Source organism: Trichosurus vulpecula, chromosome 1 (assembly GCF_011100635.1).
Source record: "Trichosurus vulpecula isolate mTriVul1 chromosome 1, mTriVul1.pri, whole genome shotgun sequence".
Taxonomy (NCBI): Eukaryota; Metazoa; Chordata; class Mammalia; order Diprotodontia; family Phalangeridae; genus Trichosurus; species Trichosurus vulpecula.
In genome coordinates, this window is record NC_050573.1 from 184,192,946 (window position 1) to 184,215,223 (window position 22,278).

The 22,278-nt window shown below is 40.0% G+C and overlaps 1 protein-coding gene across 4 annotated transcripts in view; it reads left to right on the forward strand.

Moving 5' to 3' along the window:
* GMPR (guanosine monophosphate reductase) overlaps positions 1-22,278 on the forward strand; it is an 86,197-nt gene that overhangs the window by 32,387 nt on the left and 31,532 nt on the right. For all 4 annotated transcript variants that reach the window (XM_036759727.1, XM_036759753.1, XM_036759736.1 and 1 more), the window contains 2 exons: positions 13,262-13,343; positions 20,699-20,805. In XM_036759727.1, coding sequence (XP_036615622.1) covers positions 13,262-13,343; positions 20,699-20,805 — 189 coding nt within the window. The remainder of the gene's footprint in view (positions 1-13,261; positions 13,344-20,698; positions 20,806-22,278) is intronic.

Consider the following 22,278-nt stretch of genomic DNA (forward strand, 5'->3'; position numbering starts at 1 on the left):
GAAAGGAGGATGACTAAAAAAACAAAGGGACCATGTCTTCTCTCTGTTATGGGTCTGGCTGGGGGCTATCAGGCTTGAGTGGGGGAAGGAGGATTCCTGCCATCCTTAGGGTAACCACTGGCAACAGCCTTCCCAGTACCTGTGTGCTGGCCAGAAATGTGTTTTCATTGCTCTCTGTTGGTTACTTAGAAATAGAAGGCTGACCCTCCCCTTTGGCTAGGAAGATGTTTATTTCTAAATTATTCCATTCCTGTTCTAACCTCTACCCTCCCCCTTATCTGCAATTCATTAGGAGAAATGAAATACTCCTTCACCCTCAGTTTTTCACTGTCATTTTCATTTGTCATTCATGCCTCCCATGACTGTTGTGAGAATGAATTAATGTTTGCAAAGTGTTTTAGAGATGAAAGGTGCCTCATGAGTGCTAAGTGTTATTATGATCATTACAATACCATGAACAAAAGCGATGCTCAAAAATGCCCTTGGTAAATGTCAACAGATACAGGCCCTCTCATTATTGGACAGGGATTGCTGCTGCCTGGCCTTAGCATTTCCAGGATTTGTACACACACACACACACACACACACACACACACACACACACACATGAGCATACATGCTTCTTTATTCTCTTGTACTATGCCTATGGTGGTGGGGCTTAGAGGTGGGTTAGGAATACAAACCCAAATGTTTCCTTGACTTTCGGGCCCATCTGAAATCTGGGTCAGCTGAAGATATTGGGGTGAGGGAACAGAGTAGGACAGGCACAACTCTTGGGGTTGGAAGAATCATAGATTTAGAGCTGGAAGAGGCCTCAGAGACTATCTAGTGACTAGATTCTAGTCTCGCCCCCTTATTTTACAAATGAGGAAACTGATAGGCAGGCACTCAGGATGGTTTCTTAGAAAGTTGTTTTAGAGTTAAAGGAGTCCATGTTCAAATCCCTTCCTACATGTGTGACCTTGGACAAGTTAATTAATTTCCCTGAGCTCCAGTCTCCTTTGTAAGGTAAGGGTGTTGGAGTAGATGGTTTCTGATGTCCCTTTCATCTTTAGATCTTTGATTGCAGGAAGCCTAATGAAGTTATATGACTTGCCCAGGATCACGCAGGTAATAAGTATCAGATGTGTAATTTGAACTTGGATCCTTAGACTCTAAGGCCAGTGCTCTTTCCATTATATTTCACTAATACTAGCAAAGAAGCAGCTCACCAGGGTAAAAGAGGATCTTTAAACACTTGTGATTTTCTGGATGGAGCACTGGGCCGGGAGTCAGGAAGACTCATTTTCTTGAGTTAAAATCTGGCTTCATATACTTCCTAGCTGTGTGAACCTGGGCAAGTTGCTTAATCCTGTTTGCCTCAGTTTCTTCATCTGTAAAATGTTCTGGAGAAGGAAATGGCAAACCACCCCATTATCTGCCAAGAAAATCCCAAATGGGGTCACAAAAAGTCAGACATGACTGAAACAAGTGAAGAACAGTCATCCACTTAGGCAGAGAACTGTAATAAAATCTCTGGATTTATATGGTGTCTGTTCCTGAAGGTCATTTAACAAGAAGCCTAAATCAGTCATGCACCATGAAAGACAGATGCCACCGGACAGTCTTCTAGCCAGAGGGCCCTGTGCAGTGATGGTAACCCAGCAGCAGGTGGATAGCTATTTTCTGAACTCTCAGGGAGAGAGAAGACTCAGAACATTCTCCTATTACACTCTTTGATCTACTGTGAACAAACTGTTTCTTCTACTGGGGAAGGGAATTCCTTTCACTTAGGGGCCTTAGAAGAGTCGATAAAAGCAAATGGAGAGAGAACAATATGAAGGTAACACAAATTGCTTTTTGCCACTGGCTAGGTGGGAGAAGGGTTGAAGAGATGTTTTTCTAGACAAAAGGTCTTGAGGACATTTTGCTTTTGTTTCTTAAAAATAGAGGAGGGAAAACGTTATACCCCCTTCCATTTTCCTTATTGCTACTTTTAATGTGTCAAAGATCAGTTGTTAACATCAAGAACATAATTTAACCTGGAAAGTGCATCCCATCCCCAGTGGAAAAAATAGCAATTGGCAAAGCCCTCCCCATCTGCCTGTCATATTACATATAAAGGAGGAATTCCCAATTCTTTCTTTACTTGGGCCCAAAGAGTAGACTAAATTTTGTCCTGGCTGTTTCAGTGCCAGCTTGTGCTATTTGGGGCCCTAAGGGACATAGAGGAAGCCAGTCAAGTTCTTGAGCCCATTGTACGTCTCTCCTGTTCTATGATACCACGGTGGCAGCTATGTATCTATTTGGCCATATGTGATATTTTTCTGAGAGATAGAAGTAGCTATTCTAATCTCTGTGCTGATGTCATGCTTCACTCCCTGCTTTAACCAGAGCCCGCCCCTTCCAGCTCAAGTTCAGGAGCCGTATCCATTGAGTTAGGCAGTGCTTTACTAGATGTTCAGCAACAGTGTTGTAACATGTGGAAATGGTGGAAATCCTAGGGAGTTAGTGACTACTCCATCTGAGAATCTGGGATGGAAAAGAGTATGACCTGACACATACCTTAGTTTGAGGAGAATACATTTCGAATAGTTCAAAGAAAGGAGAATTAGTATTCTACAGACTAAAATTCTCTTGGGGGTTCTAGCTCAGGAGGGAGAGAAAGTAATCAACAATGTATCCATGAAGACAAATAATTTTAGTGAGGAAAGGAGGAGATGATCTAAGTTAACATCTCAGTTAACCTCTCAATACAGATGACTCAGATCTGGTATCCATAACCACACCTAATGTCTCTTAAATTTGAGTCCAACATCTCCTGCTGTGTGTTGGACATCTCCAACCGGATGTCCCTTAGGCATCTCATACTCAACATACTAAAAATTAAACTTATTTTCTTCCCTATTCTACACTCTCCTCCACCATTCTTCCAGATAAAAAATCCCTACTCTTCCAAGCTTCTTGATTTGTCTTAAAGACATATAACAGCAAGCACCCTGGCATACCCAGAATGGCCTTCTAGTATAGGTTCTTTGATCTGCTTTTCTAAAAGGAAAGGTGACTTTAAGGGGTCAACAATCTTACTTTAATTACATTCACTAGTTCAGAGGAAAGGTCAGCACCCTCAACATGGAGAAAATACAAGCAGAGAAAATAGCACAAAAATCAACAGACAAGGCTCTGAACAAACATACAGCACTGGGGGTGCAAAGATACACCTGAGTAGTCAGGCAGCTCTGCAAAAACAGCTACTCAAAGGTCCTTCTCATAAGCGAACGCCAAAGCAAAAACTGACCTCAGACTATATATACACTCTTGGCTAACAGGCTCAGAGCCAGAAGGCATCACAACTCTCTGTGACTTAGCACCTAATCAGCTTAGTACCAAAAGGTATGAAAGCTTTCCTGCAAGCAAGCCTCCCCCTAAGCAAGCATCCCCTTTAAGCAAGTCCCTCCTTAGACAAGTTCCTCCCCAATGGGCTCTAGGTGATTCAGAATGTATCATAGCTGTGATTGAACACATGTGGTCATATAGGCCTATTAATGGATGGGGAAGATCTTCCTATTCCATTAATATTAAATTCAGCCCCAAGATCTTCCATGTCCATTAACAGGCCTATGTGACCACATGTGTTCAGTCACAGCTGTGATATATCCTGAGTCACCTAGAGCCCATCGGGGGAGGAACTTGCCTAAGGAGGAGCTTACTTACTGGGAGGCTTGCTTGTTAGAAAGCTTTCACACCTTTTTGTACTAAGCTAATTAGACACTGAGTCACAAGGGTTGTGATGCCTTCTGGCTCTGAGAAGTGTATATATATTCTGAGGTTGGTATTTTGCTTTGGGAGTTTGCTTATGAAAAGGACCTTTTGATTCCCTGGATGACACTCTGAGTAGCTGTTTGTTCAGAGCCCCCCAACTACTCAGATGCATCTGTGCTCCCCAAATCCAGTGGCATATGTACGTGGTTGTATTACTTTGTTCAGATAGCTGGAGTCCTGTCTGTTGATCTTTGTGCTAATTTCTCTGCTTGCATTTTCACTGTTTGTATTTTCTCCACATTCAGGGTGCTGATCTTTCCCCTGAACTAGTGAATGTAATTAAAGTAAGATTGTTGACCTCTTTAAAAGCTATCTTTCCTTTCATAGCAGATCAAAGAACCTATGCTGGCAGGCTATCCTAGATGTGCCAGGGTGCTTGCTGTTACAGGGCACCATCAATCTTCTTATCACCTGGGGAAACCTCAGAGTCCTACTCAATTGCTCACGATTCTTCCCTCCATAAATCCAACAAGTTGTCATAAGAATTTTCCTGAATCTATCCCCTTCTCTCCTCTCATATAGCCACAACCCTAGTTCAGAAACTTATTACTTCTTTCCTGGATGATTGTAGCAGTCTTGAAAATGGCTTCCATGATCTCCTTCTCCTATCCATTCTCCAAATAAAATAGCCTTCCTAAATTATGTCTACCTTTGTTACTCTGCTCTGCTCAAGAACTTTAGATGGTTTTCTCAAGCAAAATATCAACTTCCCAGTTTGGCATTTAAACTCCTTCACATACCAGCTTTCCTTCCCAGGATTATTGCACAATACTTTTCTTAATGAAATTGATATTCCATCCAAAGTGGTTTTCTTGCTGTTTTTGGAACTTGGCATTTAGCTGAAATGTATTTGTCACATACATTCACCTTTTGTAATCCCTGACTTCCTTCCAGACTCAGCTCTTGGGACTACCTCCAATGCGAACCTTTCTTGATGGCTTTGGTGGTTGGCATTCTTCTCCTTCTCTTCAGATTATCATGTCTATACTAGTCTGTTTATGTTTTGTTGTAATGCCCTCCCCTACCTTCAGTAGAATGTATGCTTCTTGAGGGCATGGACTTTTTTTCAGTACCTTGGACGGTGCCTAAAACTTAGTACATAAATTTTTGTTGCATTGGATCAGACGTACAAGGAACTCACCAATTAACTAGATTTGAAAAAGACATGTACACAAGATGGAAAGAAGGATGAATGCAAAGGCATAGCTCAATTCTGTAAGAATAATATCTGTAGTGCTAAGGCTTAGAATAATCTTAGGCTGGGCAGAAAGGTAAGGACAACAAAATGGAAACTGGATTTTTTTAACTATGTTGGAGAAAGAGAATAAAAGGCACATATGTCTAAAGTTTGAAGTGGTCATTGAGTATAGTCCCTCATTTTATTAATAAGGAAACTGAGGCCCAAAGGGATTAAGAGACGTGTCCAAGGTCATAATAAGAGGAAAAGCTGCGATTTAAATTTTGATCCTCTGATTTCCCTTGTACATACTTCCATCTTCTACCAAAGAAGAGCTAGAAGTACTGCTCAGCATAGATGGGAAGATGATAACCAATGATGGTGAGAAGGTGGAAGGGCCCAGTGCCTTTTTTGCTTTTCTTTCCCTAGACAAGGAGAATGATTTTAGGACTGGAAGGAGAAGAACAAAAAATGGCTAATAGGAAGTTAATACCTAAAGATTAGGAGGAAAAGAATAAGAGATTACATATCTGGCCTTGATAAAATTCAAGTCACCAGATCCAGCTGAATACATGTCAGAATATTGACAGAACAGGCAGATGTGATTGCTGAGCAAAGATTCAATGATCTTTGAAAAATTGTGGAGAATGAGAGAGGTACCTAACAGCTTTGTTCTTCAGTCATGTCCAACTCTTTGTGAACCCATTTTGGGTTTTCTTGGCAAATATACTGAGGTGGTTTGCTATTTCCAGCTTATTTTACAGATGAAGAAACTGAGGCAAACAGGGCTAAGTGACTTGCCCAGTTTTACATAGCTAGTAAGTGTCAGGAATTCAGGAAGATGAGTTTTCCTGACTCCAGGCCAGGCACTCTATCTGCTACACCACCTAGCTGCCCTGCCATAGGACTAGAGAGGAGCAAATCTTATCCTGGTTTTCAAAAAAAGGAAAAGAATAGCATGTATAAATTATTATAGGCCATTGATCTCAACTATGAATCCTGAAGATTCTATGGTGTATTGTTAAAGGGGAAGCTTATTAACATCCGGAAAAGGAATCAGCTTGGCTCTATCCATGCCTGGTTGTGCTAATCTAACCTCATTTACATTTTTTAACAAAGTTATTAGATTTGTAGTTCATGGACATGCTATAGGAAAAGTATACCAAGATTTTACCAAAGCATTTGATAAAGTCTCATATGATTCCTGTGGAAAAGATGAGAAGATGTAGGTCAGTTAATGATACAATTTAGTTGATTAAAAATAGTTCACTGGCCAGACTCCAATAGTTGTACTCTTTTCATATCAACTTGGAAGACAGGTAGAGTGTCTCAGAGATCTGTGCTTGGCTCAATGCTATTCAATAGTTTTATTAATGATTTAGATAAAGGCACAGATGGCATTCTTTTCTTTTAATTAAAAAAATTAATGAAAAAGAATGTTTTGGTAATATACAAACCAATCATTTTCATAAAATAAAATTGCACATAGATATTCATGATATAAAGTAACCATATTAATAATATTGAAATGTTGTATGGGCTTGTCTTTTGGTGCAAAGTTTCTCAAAATGTGTCATCTTTAATGGCACTGTTACTCATAATTCTTTTTCAAATACTTGTTTTTTCTTTTATTTCTTACTTTTCTTATATTTCCCTGGTCCTTTACCGCAGTAAATATATAAAATACAACAATAACAATTCAGGCCCTCAAAACATACATGTATACTCTGGCAAAATAGATTCTCACATTGGTCATGTCCAAAAATATGTCTCTTTCTGCATTTTAAGTTCATTATCTCTCTGGAAGAAAGTGAATGGCATGTTTCATTTTTATTCTTTTTGACTTTTGATTTATCATTCCATTAGTTAGAATTCTAAAGTTATTCAGAGTTATTTTCCTCTCTAATGTTGTTATCACTGTATAGATTTTTCTCTTAGTTCTGCTCACCTTGCTCCACATCAATTCATAGAAGACTTTCCAATTTCATCTGAAACTGTCTACTTCAATGTTGTTTTTGCTGTTGTCCTTTTACAGCATAATAATGTTCTATTACATTCACATATCATTATTTGTTTAGCCATTCCCCAATAGGAATACACTCCTTTACATTTAGTTTCCAATTTTGGGCTACTACAAAAAGAGCTGCTATAAATATTTGTGTACATATAGATCTTTTCCTCTTTCTTTGATTTTTTAAAAATTTTTGTTTAGGCCTGGTATATAGCTGGATGAAACAGTATATTCACAATTTAGTAACTTTTTTTGGCATAGTTCCAAATTGCTTCTCAGAATGGGGAAACCAATTCACAGCCTTGCCCACAATCCACCAGTGTAGCTAGTTTCACCACAGCCCTTCTGGGATTTGTCATTTTTCTCTTTTGTCTCTTTTCCAGTCTAATAGTTATGAGATAGAATCTCAAAGTTACTTTAATTTTCATTTCTGTAATTATTAGCGAGTAAGAGCATTTTTTCCATGTTTGTTGATAGCTTGAATTTCTCCTTTGAAAACCACTTGTTCATATCCTTTGATGTTTTAGAAATTGGGGAATGGCTCTTAGTCTTAGAGACTTGAATTACTTTTTCATATATCTTATGACCTTCATAAGAAAAATGTGCTGCAAAGATTTTTTTCCCAGTTTCCCAAATATTGTCCCTTCTAATATTAACTACATGAGATTTGCTCAGGCAAAATGTTTTAAATTTTAAGTAATAAAAATTGTCCATTTTATCTTGTATGATCCTGTATGATCTTTGGGCATTCTTCCAGATTGCTCTCTAAAATGATTGGATTGGTTCACAGTTCTGCCAACAGGATATTAGTGTCCCATGTAATTACTTTCAGTAGAATTTTTCTTTTTAGCTCTTCTTGTTATGTTTTAGTGTCATTGTATCAGAGTGCTAATGATTTGTGTGGATTCGTTTTTTAATAGTATTTTTCCCAATTATATGTAAAGACAATTTTAGAATTAATTTTTACAAGATTTTGAGTTCCAAAATTTTCTCCCTCCCTCCCTCCTCTCTCCTCTTCCTAAAATGGTAAGCAATTTAACATAGGCTATATATGTGCAATCATGTAAAACATATTTCCATATTAGTTACAGTTGTGAAAGAAGAAACAGACCAAAGGAAAACACACAAAAAAGATAAAGTAAGTGAAAATAGTATGCTTCAATCTGCATTCAGAGTCCATCAGTTCTTTATCGGGATGTAGATAGCATTTTCCATCATTAGTCCTTTGGAATTGTCCTAGATAATTGTATTGATGAGAAGAGCTAAGTTATTCATAGTTGATCATCATACAGTGTTGCTGTTATTATGTGCAGTGTTTTCCTGGTTCTGCTCATTTTACTTTACATCAGTTCATACAAGTCTTTCAAAGTTTTTCTGAAATCTACCTGCTCATCATTTCTTATTGTACAATAGCATTCCATTATATTCATATACCACAGCTTATTCAGCTATTCCCCCAATTGATGGGCATCCCCTCAATTTCCAATATTTTGCTACCACAAAAAGAACTGCTATAAATATTTTTGCACATGCAGGTCCTTTTCCCTTTTTTAATGATCTCATTGGGATATAGACCTATTAGTGGCATTGCTGGATCAAAGGCTATGCACAGTTTGGTTGCCTTTTGGGGGCTGAATGGTTGGATCAGTTCACACCTCCACCAACAGTACATTAGTGTCTGAATTTTCCCACATCTTCTCTAATATTTATCATTTTCCTTTTTTTTTGTCATATTAGCCAATCTTATAGGTATGAGGTGGTACCGCATAGTTGTTTTAATTTGCATTTCTGTAATCAAAAGTGATTTAGATTCTTCATACGACTATAGATAGCTTTGATTTCATCTGAAAATTGCTTGTTCATATTCTTTGACCATTTATGAATTGGGGAATGGCTTGTATTCTTATTAAATTTGATTCAGTTCTCTGTATAGTTGATAAGTGAGGACTTTATCAGAAACACTTGCTGTAAAGATTATTTCCCAGCTTTCTGCTTTCCTTGCAATATTGATTGGATTGGTTTTGTTTGTGCAAAACCTTTTTAGTTTAATATAATCCAAATTATCTATTTTACATTTTGTAATGCTCTCTGGATTTGTTTTATATTCCATAACTTTGTTGAGGTTTTTTCAATTAATTTTTAGTTGAGTAAGAAAAAACAAAAACTCTAATTTTGTTTTCTCTTTACTTATGCTCATTTCCTCAATTTCTTTTGCTTGTCATATTGCTATAACTAGAATTTCTAGCAATATGGTTAGATTGTAGTGGTGATGGTAGACATCCTTGCTTTATTCATGAGCTTATTGGAAAGGTCTCTAACTTCTCCATTGTATATAGTGCTTGCTCTTTGACTTAGATATTATTTACTATATTAAGAAAAGGCACTTTCATCATAGATGTCATTCTCATCAAATTTTCTAATGACAGAAAGCTGAGGGGACTAGCTACCATGATGGATTACAGAATCCAGACTCAAAAAAAATCCTGACAGGCTAGAACATGGAGAAAAAATTAAGAAGATAAAATTGTCTAGGGTGAGTAAAAAGTCTTATATTTGGATTAAAAAATTATTTCATAAGTACAAGGTAGAGGAAGTATGGCTAAGCAGGAGTTTGCATAAAAAAGGATATTAAGCTTTTAGTGGATTAGAAGCAACAGTGTGATATTGCAGCCACAATAGCCAACTGAATCTTAAGCTATGTTAAGAGACTTATGGTGTTCTGGATTGAGGAGGTGATGGTTCTAGTATACTCTATCCTGGTCGACCATATCTAGAGTTCTAGATTTATTCTAGGAGCCACACTTTAGGAAGGATATTAATAATCTGGAGGGCATCCAATGGAGAGCAACAAGGATGGTGAAGGGCCTCAAAATCATTCCATTTAAGGGTCAGCTGAAGGAACTGGGTATGTTTAGCCTGAAGAAGAGAAGACTTTAATAGGGACATGGTAGTTTTCTTCAAGTATTTGAAAGGCTTTTATGTAGATGAGAGATCAGATTTGTTCCGACCCCAGAGAGAAGATCTGGAAGCTGTCCGTAGAAGTTGCAAAGAACAATATTTAAGCTTGATATCAGGAAGAAGCTTCTGACATTCAGAGCTCTCTAAAAGTAGAATGCATTGCTCCAAGACACAGTGGGTTCTCCTTGACTAGAGTACTTCAAGCCAAGCTAGGGTGATCACTGGTCAGATTTGTTCAGGTATGGGTTCAACCAGATTTTATATTCCTTTGCTTTACAGAGAAAGCTCTGGTTCTTCTCCTTGCCTCCTCTGATCTCCATCCTCTTGACTTAGTTTCCCCTCTTGGTGGCAAAAAAGAATGTGTAGCTTTTTCTTCTTAGAAGAGATGCTTGGTACCTGACCGTTTTTTATTGTATCATCCTTTTCTTGATCGGTGGAGAGATTGGTGCTTTGTAACTAGGGAGTGGCTTATATATGCTGTATTCCTGTCAATGTTGCCCTTGCTCTTGCCTCTGATCAAGGGGCCATGGTCATGGCTTATGGGTATGGTGAGATGTGTGCCTGTCTCTTTGTTAATTGAAAGTGGTAGGATTCTTGATACCTCTACTTAGTGCTAAATCCTCATAGCTCAAATATCACCCTTTTGGATGAGGTAAGCCATTGCTTGGCCTCTACCTTGAGGATAAATGAATCCATTTTACCTCTGGCCTAAAATGCATTGCTATTGAATGAATTTCTGCTGCCTATAGTAGATCTTGGGCACTGCCAAGTAAAATTCTGTTCTGTCCAAATGGCATCAGAAACTTTTTTTTTAAAGCATGCCCACATTTTTTAAAAAAAGTGGTGATGTGCTTGATTCAGTGGAGTATCATTTAGAGAGCCTGTGGATAGGCTTTCAGAACCCTTCTTCTCACTACTTTTAAGTTCCCTCTGCACAACAGACAGCATGCTAGGGCTTGGGTATGACTGACGGAAATGGCCAGGGTCATACACAACCAAATATGTCCAGTCCCCAGCACTGGGCCCCTTGCCAAGTATGCTGTTCACCACTTTTGGGGAATCTGCCTGTCAGTGAGTTCTCACAATTTCTCCTGAAGGCCTCTTCTGGGGAACTGCTATCTCCAACTTCACACCCTTGCAGCAAGGGAAAGCCTGGACTATTGCCAGATGCATGTTTGAGGTTTTTTCTAGTTTCCTGGGTCTCTTAATTCCACTGCAAATGGATTTCAAAAAAGTAGGTATATATTGTTTTCAAAAGAAAAACAAAGTAAGTTTCAGTGTCTACTGGTCAGTGAGAGATGTTTTCTTCAGACTTCTGCAGACTAGAAGTGGTGAGAAATAAGACTACTACCAAGGGGTGTGGTATATTAGAAAAAAACAGTGAATTAGGAGCCAGGACACGTAAGTCCATATGAAAGTTTATATGCCACCAATTGACTGCATGACCTTGGCAAAGAAGCTGGCACACTCACTCTTGATATACAATATTTTTATTATATCATTCACTTTGACTCACTGTCCTGTGGTTTGTGCCTTCCCTCTGACATTTGATTCAATGGAGGATCATTTAGAGAGCCAGGAGATAAGCTTTCAGAACATTTCTCTCTGTTGTGCAGAGGGGACTTGAAAGTAGTGAGAAGAAATGTTCTGAAAACCTATCCCCTGGCTCTCTAAATGATCCTCCATTGAATCAAATGTCAGAGGGAAGGCACAAACCACAGGACAGTGGACTGGACATATTTGGATGTGTATGACCCTGGCCATTCTTGTCAGTGCCCTAGCTCATCTAGTGATTTTCCTGTAAAGGCCACCAGGTGGCGCCGTGGATAGAGCACTGGAGTTGGAGATCAAGTTATAAAGTCATTTCGGTTGTATCGGACTCTTCATGACCCCTTTTGGGGTTCTCTTGGCAAAGACACTGGAGTGGTTTGCCATTTCCTTCTCCAGCTCATTTTACAGAAGAGTAACATAGGAAGTGGGATTAAGTGATTCGTTCAGGGTCACATAGCTAGTAAATGTCTGAGGCCAGATTTGAACTCAGGGAGATGTCCAAGGCTTTATTTCCAAAAAAATAATCTTACCTCTTACACCAGCTTAAATGAACTTTGTAATAAAATCAAATTTACAAAATTTTGAAAGCAAAGTAACTCAAAATATAATGCTTCCATCAAGTTCTTTTTACAAAAGCAAACAATTATCCAGAAGCTTAGGACTAGTGACAAGGATTACAAGGTGAGCGTGAAGCTAATTTGAAGGAATGTCAATGTTACAAAATATAATCAAAGTTTCATTTGAAAATATAACAGTGCTTTCTGCTTCATACTTGATCATCATACCTGAAAATTTGCTTAAAACTGGTCTCACTTAGAATCCTTTATGTAAGTGCCTCATTTAACACTGCATTAATGAGTTTTCACTTCATTTAGAACTCACATCGTCCTCTAAAGGAGTGTTTTGCCCTGCTAAGAAAAATCACTTATGTTACAGCACCTAACAAACACAGTGTAAGAAAAGAAAAATTGATAGGATAGCTCTAAGACCAGAAGATATGCTAAGTGTATCTGCTGGGCACATCACTTCATTTCTCTCAGACTCAGTTTCCTCTGTAAAATGGGCACAGTAACAGAACCGACTTCATAAAGTTGTGAAGATCAGATGAGATAATGTATATACAGTGCGTGCCTTCACATGTCATGTAAATGTTGGCTGTTGTTTTTGTTCTTCAGAATAGCTTGTAGAGATCTTAAAGTCAACTATCCGATCTTCTTACATCTTACATCCCTAACCCATGCTCCTACTATTTAATCTGCAGTCCAGTGACACTGGCCTCTTTATTATTCCTCAAACAAGACTCCCTCTTCAGACTCCAGGCATTTTCACTGAATGTCTTGATGCTTGGAATGCTCTCCCTCTTCAGCCCTGCCTCCTGTCTTCCCCGCTTCCTTCAAGTGCCCACAAAAATCTCATCTACTGGAAACTTTTCTTTATCCTCCTTAATTCTCATGCCTTCCCTCTGTTGATTATAGGCAATTGATCCTCTATAGAACTTGTTTCTACATAGTGGTTTGCATGTTGTCTGCCCTGTTTGAAGGCTGTCTCCTCAAAAGCAGGGACCGTCTTTGGCTTTTCTTGCCTTTCTTTGTATCCCCAGTGCTTATCATAGTGCTTGACACATAGTAGGTGCTTAATAAGTGTGTATTAACAGACTGACTTATAGGGGAGGAAGCTAGGAGCAGTGGAACTCAGATCTCAAATCTTCTCTACACCTTCCAGGAGAACACCTTGGGTTGATGATGCTGTTCTCTCTGTCTCAGGCAGGTAATGTGGTGACTGGCGAGATGGTGGAGGAACTTATTCTTTCTGGAGCAGACATCATCAAAGTGGGAATTGGACCAGGTAAGGACTGTCTAGAACAGAATGGCCTGGATGGTATGTGAGAATCTCAATTAGGGGAGTGTGGAGCAGGGAGAGGAAGTTCCTGTTGTTGGGTGGGTATGAATGAAAAACAGAAGGGTCTAAGGGAAGCCTGTGATTTCATTGATAGAAAAGTGACTGCTGACCCTGGAGAGTCTATAAGTGAGTTTGGCCAAAATTTGGATACTGCCTTGTGGTTTCAGGACATGAGTACAGAAGGAAAGAATGCTGGCCTCATTGATTCCTCAGCCTATGACCCCCTAAGGGGGAGGGTGGAACATCTGTGGGAAAACTCTTTTACTCTTCCCATATTAGATTAAAAAATTATTAAACACCTCTATATGTGAGAACACTTTTAGGCACTGGGCACACGAAGATGGAAAATAACATAGTCTGACCTCAAAGAGCTTATAGTCTGACTGAAAAGGGGAGGTATAAAATATGTAATGAAAGTAAGTGACACAAAGTAGAATGTGACAGGGACAAAGAAGAGCCAGCAAAAATATTAGGAGAATTTGGGGGAGAAAGGAATGATTGGAATATTGAAGAGTCCTACACGTGGTTAGTTCAGCTCTGAAGTCCACATTTAGCTTCATATCTTGGGCTTTTCCATAGCCAAATTTTTTTCCCTTGACACTTAGGGCTATATTTTTCTGGCATATTCCAAGGCATAGACTTCTGACTCCTCTTCCTGTGGGTAGGTGGAGGCTATACTCACTCACTAGGACCAGCTCAAGGAAAGCTCTGAACTTGGCTTCACTCTCATAATGCATCATCTGAGTTAGCTCTTGGAGCCCAGCTGGCTCTCTGCTCTGGGAAAGAACTGCCGGTCCTGTGTGAAGAAGTCTATGTGTGTGCTGGCTCCGCAACTTTGTTGTATCCTCCACAGGTCCTTAGGAACTAGTTGGAAAGCACCCAAATGAAATTCAGAGCTGCAGAGTTACTGGAATGGCTATGTGGAGAGGTGCTGTTCAGGACAAATTTGGGTTGGATTCTGTATTCCATTCATTCAGTCAACGTTGATTAAACACTTGTTATGTGCCAGGCAATGGGCTAGCCGCAGTGGGGATACTAAAATGAGTAAGATAAGATTCTTATTCGCCAAGAGCTTGGAATCTCCCAAGGAGGATGGAACTCATGCACAAATAACTCTAATACAAAATGGGCAGTGATAAGTTCATGAGAGGTACAAATTGTTTTGAGGTCAGACTGAAGGGGGTCACTTCTGACTGGGAAGATTGAAGAGGAAGCCTCTTGGGGGAGGTGGCACTCAGGCCATAATTTCAAGGGCAGGTAGGATTTCAGTGGGCAGAGTTGGAGACAAGCTGCATCCTAGGCAAAAGGAGCAGTGTGAACCCAGGCATGGAATATTCTACGGCAATGGTAAGAAGTCTGAGGTGCATACTTTTATAATTCTCCCTGATCCTCTGTTTTTCTATTTCCTTGTGCCTCCAATGAATCATAAATGTAGAGCTATAAGGGACCTTAGAGATCACCTAATTCAACCCCCTTATTTCAAAAAAGAGGGAACAGGGCTAATATTAGGTGACTAGCCTAAGGTTACCAAGGGCAGGATTAAAATCCAAGAATTCTCCTTTATACCTAACCACTATCACTTAAGCTCATTTTCAAGTCAAGGCAACAGGCATTTATTAAGCATCTCCTATGTGCCAGGCACCTTGCCAAGTGCTAGAGACATAAAGAAAGGAAAAAAAATACGTCTTTGCTCCCAAGGAATTCACAGTCTAATTGGAGAGATAACATGCAAACTTATCTTACATGTACATAGAAGATACATAGAGGATAAATCAGATACAATTTCAGAGGGGGGGGGCCCTAAGATTAAAGAGATCTGGGAAATGCTACCAGCAGAAGGGGGGATGGGACTTTTGTTGAGACTTGAAGGAAGCCAGAATGAGGAGATGAGAAGGGAGGTAAGCACAGGCATGGAGGGGCAGCCAGTGAAAATGCACTCAGCAGCTAAGGTCAGTGTCACTAGATGAAGAATACCTGGGAGGGTAGTGAGATGTACAAAGACTGGAAAGCTAGAAAAGGGTGAAGTTATGAAGGGCTTTAAAAGCCAAACAGAGGATTTTATACTTTATTTTTCTCTTCTGAAATAGGGATTAAATGAAGAGGTGGTAATAGGAGGTAAAGATGTTTTCAAATAAGCTTGAATCAGATTGTGGAGGGTCTTAAGGGCTTAGTTAAGGCATTAGAGCTTTGTGCAGTTGACAATGAGCAGTCATTAAAGCATTCTGGGTAAGGACGTTATAAGAACAATCACAAATAGCAAGATTAATCTAGCAGTGGTGTGTAGTATGGATTAGGAGGGAAATAGACGGAAGGTGGGCTGACCAGTTAGGAGGCAGATATAATATCAGGTGAGAGGAGAGCAGTGTTCTTTAATTTTTGGAACCAAGAGAACTACCCCTCAAGGGGCAAACTGTGAACATGCAGAGTCAAAGGAACACAGAATTATTCTTTGTAATAACAAGTAGAGGTAATCCGTAGGAAATGGTAAGTGCCCTCCTTACCCTTGGCTCCAAGAGGACTCAAGTACCAGAATGAACCATGCTTCAGATAAAAGCCTTGCTAATTCGTACCCTTCAAGGAAAGGCGATCTTGTTTGAAAGGGTAGAATGATGTTTGAATGTGGATGTGGCACTGAAATCTTATGAGCATGATTTAGTTCAGGGCCAATTTGGTATTTTTGGCTGTATTATTTCCCACCTCCCTTTTCCCTCCACTTCCCCCACCAGAAAAAAGACTAGAGGGAAAGGAAGGAAAACAGAGGTCTGTCTTAATGGTTTCTTAGGTATGTCAGAAGAGAAAATGAGCATAAAAAATCTCACTTGGGCCTAAGGAAGTATTTCTTGGTTAGTCACAGGACCTGGCTCTGTCACTAACAATTAAACATTGGGTAACTCACTTAACCTTTCCGGTTCTTGGCTGCTTCATCTGAAAAATGCGGAGGCTGAACTAGGTGGTCTCCAAGGTCCCATCTAACTTTGAACCAATGATCCAGTGAAAGGGTTAGAAAAGATGATTTGGGGGAAGTTATGAAAAAAGGCCCAGTTGAAGATTTCTTGAATTTGATTTTCCCTCAGTCTCTAGTACACCCTTAGGTGTGTACTTTGTTATTATTTTCAAGTTATTTTGTCTGTGTGCCCTAAAGCAGGGTCTCTTCACTTTTTTTGGTGGATGTACTCCTCTGACAGTTTGCTGAAGCCTATTGTTCCTGTCTCAGAAAATTAAAAACATAGGGTTAGAAAAGAGACCAATTATGTGTAAAATAGTTATTGAAAGAATTTTTTAAAGTTTCCAGTCCCCAGGTTCAGAATTCCGGTCTTAAAGGAAAATCCACACTGGTGAGAAACCTTGCGAGTGTCTAGAATGTGGTAAAACTTTTAGTGTTCACAACTATCTTATTAAACATAAGAAAATCCACACAAGAGAAGCTTTATGAATATAATCAATGTGGAAAGACATTCCAATGAAGCTCCAGTTTTGCTGCACATAGGAGAATCCACGCTGCAGAGAAACCTTATCAATGTAATCAAAGTGAAAAGGCTTTTACACAGAGCTCCAATCTTTTTTTTTTTTTTAGGTTATATATGTGTAGTCATGTAAAACATATCCATAATAGTCATGTTGTGAAAGAAAACATGGATTAAAAAAACTCAACAAAAATAAAGTGAGAGGGCAGGGATACTCTTCAGAGTTCAGTACACAGTAGGTATTTTAAAAATATTTTTGGAATAAATGAATGGCTAACAAACAAATATAGTTGGAGCGTCTTAATAATGAGTTAGTTATCTGTTGGTCTTGGATGAATTAAGATCTCTGCCTTTGGGCAAGCCTACTAGCAATAGAGTCCTGGAGGTCTCCACAGTCCATTGAGATATGGCAGAAAGACCACTGGATTAAAATTTTTAGATTTTATTTTTCGTTGAGGTAGATGACCTCAAAGGTCCCTTCTAAGGTTTAAGGAGCTGTGACTTCTCACCTGGAGAGCATATTGGATTGGATAATCTCAGAGAATTCTTTGAGCTCTAATCTTCTATGAAATTATCCTTTTGTTGGGAGGTCAGTCATAGTCAATAATAGTTATTAACATTTATTAAGCATCTAGTGTGTGCTAAGCTCTAGGGATACAAGTAGAAAAAAGACAGACAGTCCCTGCCCTCAAGGAGTTTACAATCCAAAGGGTGAAGACAACACACAAAAGAAAGCTGAAAAGTTAGGGGGGACAGAAAGTGGGAGAGGGTGGATGGATTGGAAGTACTAGGCTTGGAGGGCATGGTGGAGACCTCAAAGAAGTCCAAAATGAGTGCAAACTGACAGCCAAAGGGAGAATGAGATGTCTGTCCTGTCCTTTCCTCCTTAAATGAGGGATGAGGAGTTCATGACTCCACCTTCCAGAGGGTCAGAGTGTGCTGATGAGATGTGAGGACCAAGGCTGATTGGTTCTGGCAGGATGACAACATTTTCCAGTCATGAGGTAACTGGGGACATGGTGAAGGAGTCCAAAATGTGTGCAGATAGATACAAAATGAGTAGTAGCAGTAGGGGAGTAGCAGATGGTGACAGATATGAGGAGATAGGATAATCACTTTAGGATGATCGGAGCTGTTTGGCTCCTGCCATAGTCCTGTTTGCTTTTGGCTGAAGATACTTTACTAAGGTCAAGAGGTTCAAATAATGTAAAATTAAGGTTCCCCCTGCCCCCAAAAGCTGAGGCTGCTCTAGGATCCTGAAGCCTTTTCTATGGCTTGACTTAGTCTACTCGGCCCCACTCTGGTTGGAGGAATAACTGCCCTGGAGATGTCTTGGAATTCCCTGTCATTCAATCAATCAACAAACACTTATGAAGAATATACTGTGTATCAGACACTGTTCTAGGTGCTGTAGATACAAGGACAAAATTAAAATAACCCCTGCCCTTAAGAAGATTACAATTTAACTAGAGGAAACAACATGTACATATATAAGTATATGTAAAATAGATACAGTTGTAAGGGAAAGGCATCAGCAGCTGGAGGTGGTAGTGGTGGTCAAGGAAAGCCTCATGTAGAGGGTGGCAATTGAGCAGAGGCTTAAGGAAAAGTAGAGATTCCAAGAGATGGGGTGAAGAGAAAGTACACTGTAGGCATGAGGTACAGATAGAGAAAAGGCATGTGGATGGGAGATGGAAGAGATGGAGAACACCATGTTAGGAGGAATGGCGAGACCAATTTGATTTGACTTTAGTATACAGGAAGGGGGATATATGCAATAGGGCTAGAAAGGTAGGTTAAGGCCAGGGTGTGAAGGGCTCTAAGTGACAAACAGAGAAGTTTCTGATATGGCCCAACAAAACCCTTACATGAAGGGATTTGGGGAAGAGACACTAACTACATGGTGGGAGGAGTTGGCTTTGTTAAACCTGAAAGTTTGGTTAAAGGAGGCAAACAAGCTAGGTGATAGAAAAAAATTCATATTGCTTATTTATTTATTCATTCCCTTTAAACTTAGTGGATACATGCATGCATGGAGTCAGACCTGAATCTGACTGCCTGAACAAAGGAATGAGAAAACTTATATACATTAATTTTAGCAGACTCAGAAGTCTGTGTTACCTCACTTTTATGATCCCCATGTATGTTTAACCATGATACAAGAAGAGGATTTTCCTTAATGGAATAGATTTGTAAATACAATAAGATAAGAGTGTTGACAAGGGTCAGTTGAAACTACAACCCAGAGTTTCTGTATTTTGTTAACATTTCATAGCATAGTATATGCCCATACAATATTAAGCAAGGTAGTCTCTCAGGATTAGGTTAACAGGAGAAAGAATGTTCTTAGGTCAGCCAGATCTGGCCTTGTTGACAGAGAAAAGATATTCTCTGAGCAAACTTTGGAGGACAAAGAAGCCCAGGTCCAGGCTCTTCTTCCAGTAGATCATTAATTCAGGCCCTGGCCCTTGATCGAAATTACAAAAATGATATAAAATGGTATAAATGGTATGAAATGTTCCACAGCTTCGATAGGGTTTTCCTGAGCTACAGTGCTGAGGTGGTCTTTTTTGGCTTCTTCAGGTACTCATCTGAGCCAGGGGTTGGACTGTTTTATCCTAGTTCCTAAGCTGATATATGAGAAGGCAGACTAATTCCACATGCCTGGCAATTGCTCTTCCACTGACATGAATGTAAACCATACTAAGGAGAAGATTTGGCTGTGGGGCACATAGTTCTCCCTTCATCCTCCCCCCTTTTATTTGAGGAAGGCTCACAGCACAGCTTATGCCTTTCTACAGGTGAAAGGGAGGGCATTTAGATCAGGATTAAAGCTACCATCACAAAGGGAACTGGGCAAAATGCCATGATGCTGGCCAGCTATCAGGCAGAGCTGCTATGGACAGCAGGTCTCACTGTATCCAGGGTGACAAGGTATGGTAGGAGGAGGACTAGCTGAGAAATTAGGAGACCTGAGCTCTACACTCTGACAAATTTAGATGTTTGAGACCTTATATAAATTACATCTCCTTTATCTACTTTATAAGTTCACTGAAAAGAACAAATGAAAGAATGTATATGATGCATTTTGAAAACTCTGCAACATTGCAATTAAGAGTCTTGAATTCAATCTTGATATCTGACACTGACTGACTGTGTAACCTTGTGCAAGTCACTTAATCTTTCTGGGTCAAAGCCCAGAAACTAAAGTTTCATCATCTGTAGAGGGAAGGTGTTTGATCCAGTGATCTGCTAAAAGGAGTGTGGCACAGTGGGAAAAGCACTAGCCTCAGAGTCAGAGGAACTGGATTCAAATTTTACCTCTTATGCTTGTTACCTAGGCAACCTTGGCCAAGGCCGTCAGCTTTCCTGGGCCTTGAGTTTTCTCATCTGTAAAACAAGAAGATTGGACTCAATAGCCTTTGAGTTCCTCTCCAGCTTTAGAACTATGATCCTATGATCTAATGTTTCTTCTGCTTTTAATAGTCTGTGCTGTACAAATACAAGATATGGTTATATCTTGAAAAATTGTAGGGTATCCTTTCAAGGATATTTTGATTCATTTGTTCCTGAAAGTGTGAATGAGTGTGTGTGTGTGTGTGTGTGTGTGTGTGTGTGTGTTGTGAGACAGACAGACAGAGAGACACAGAGAGACAGAGACAGAGACCCAGAGAGAGGGGGGTGAGGGACAGAGACACAGAGACAGAAACAGAGATAGAGACAGTCAGAGAAAGACACACAGAGAAAAAAGGGCAAAGTGTCCTTTCACTCCCCCACTTTGTGTCGGTGAATGTTCCTGAATGCTTCTCACCCCGGGTCTTGTCCTCCTCTTGCCAGGCTCTGTGTGTACCACCCGGATCAAGACCGGTGTGGGCTATCCTCAGCTGAGTGCGGTTATCGAATGTGCTGATTCTGCCCACGGCCTCAAGGGGCATATTATTTCAGTAAGTTGGGAATCGAGTCTGTGATGAGGGTGGGGTGGGGGCAGGTTTAGGAGGGTCATGGAGGGAAATTATTGTTCTCAGCCCCGGGGAAGGCCCTTGTCTTCCCTGTCCAGAGTAGTCTGCTTCCTCCCTCCCTGGAGCCACTTGTGGGAATGAGCTCCTGGGGAATGTAGAATGACACCATAATACTGTAAATGTTGCAGGAAAACTTCACCAGTGCAAACTAAATGGGTCAAAGAGTTTGAACAAGTTAGTGAAGAGTCCAAATCATAGATCAAAAAGAAATGGCTTGCTATAGTACTTTTGTATTTTAAAATAAAAGATATAGAATACTAATTAACTCTGTGACCTTGAACAAATCACTTTAGATTTCTAGGACTCAGTGTCTTTATCTGTAATAATGAAGGGATTGAAACAGGTGATCTCTAAGGTTCTGTCCAGCCTCTAAGTAGCCAAGTAGGCGGCATAGTAGACAAAGCACTAGACTTGACAGTAGGGAAGGCCTGAGTTCAAAATCCTGCTTCATATACTTCCTGGATGTATGACTCTGGGCCAATCATTTAACCTCTCTCAGGCTCAGTTTCTTCACCTGTTAAATGGGGATAATAATTTAGTGCTATGAAGATCAAAGGAGATAATATATGTATAATTCTTTTCAAAACCTTAAAGTTCTGTACGATTGCTAGCTATTATTATTTTGAATGCTTATTCTCATAAGTTAATTATGTTAGTGATAAATGCACACAGAATTCCAGAATTTTAGATTTGGAAGGCGACATATCCAATCCATAGCCAAGTCTCATTGATTATACCTTCACAGCATATCTCATATCCGTCCTCTTTTCTCCATTCACACGGCCAACACGGCCACTGCCTTAGTTCAAGCCCTTATCAATTCTCAACAGACTGTTGTCACTGCCTCCTATCTGGTCTCCCACTGGTGCCTGCTCTCTCTACTCTATCTTCCATACACCTGCCAGAATCCTCTTCCCAGAGCACGTCTGAACAGAAAACTCCTGTGCTTTCAACCCTCACTGGCTCCCCATTGACTGGAAGACAAAATATCAACTCTTGAGCCTGGCATTTAAAGATCCCCATGTAATCTGGCCCCCACCTACTCTTCCGTAACTGATTTCATATTAATCCCCTTCATGAACTCTCTGTTCCAGCCAAACAGAATTGGTGGTTGTCCCAAGAACTTGGCATTCCTTCCTTCTTTTGCCTTTCTTTCTTCTCATGGACTGTCTCTTGTACCTTGAACACTCTCTTTCTGCTCATCTTCACCTCTCAGAATCTCCATCTTCCTTCAAGTCTTAGCTCAGTTCAGCTCAGCTCCTACTCTCCCCATGAAATGTGCCTTGATTCCCTCCCAATTATTCATCCTCTCTCCCTCCCCTATCTCTCCTCTCTCCTCTCTCTCTCTCTCTCTTCTCCATCTCTCTCTCTCTCTCTCTCTCTCTCTCTCTCTCTCTC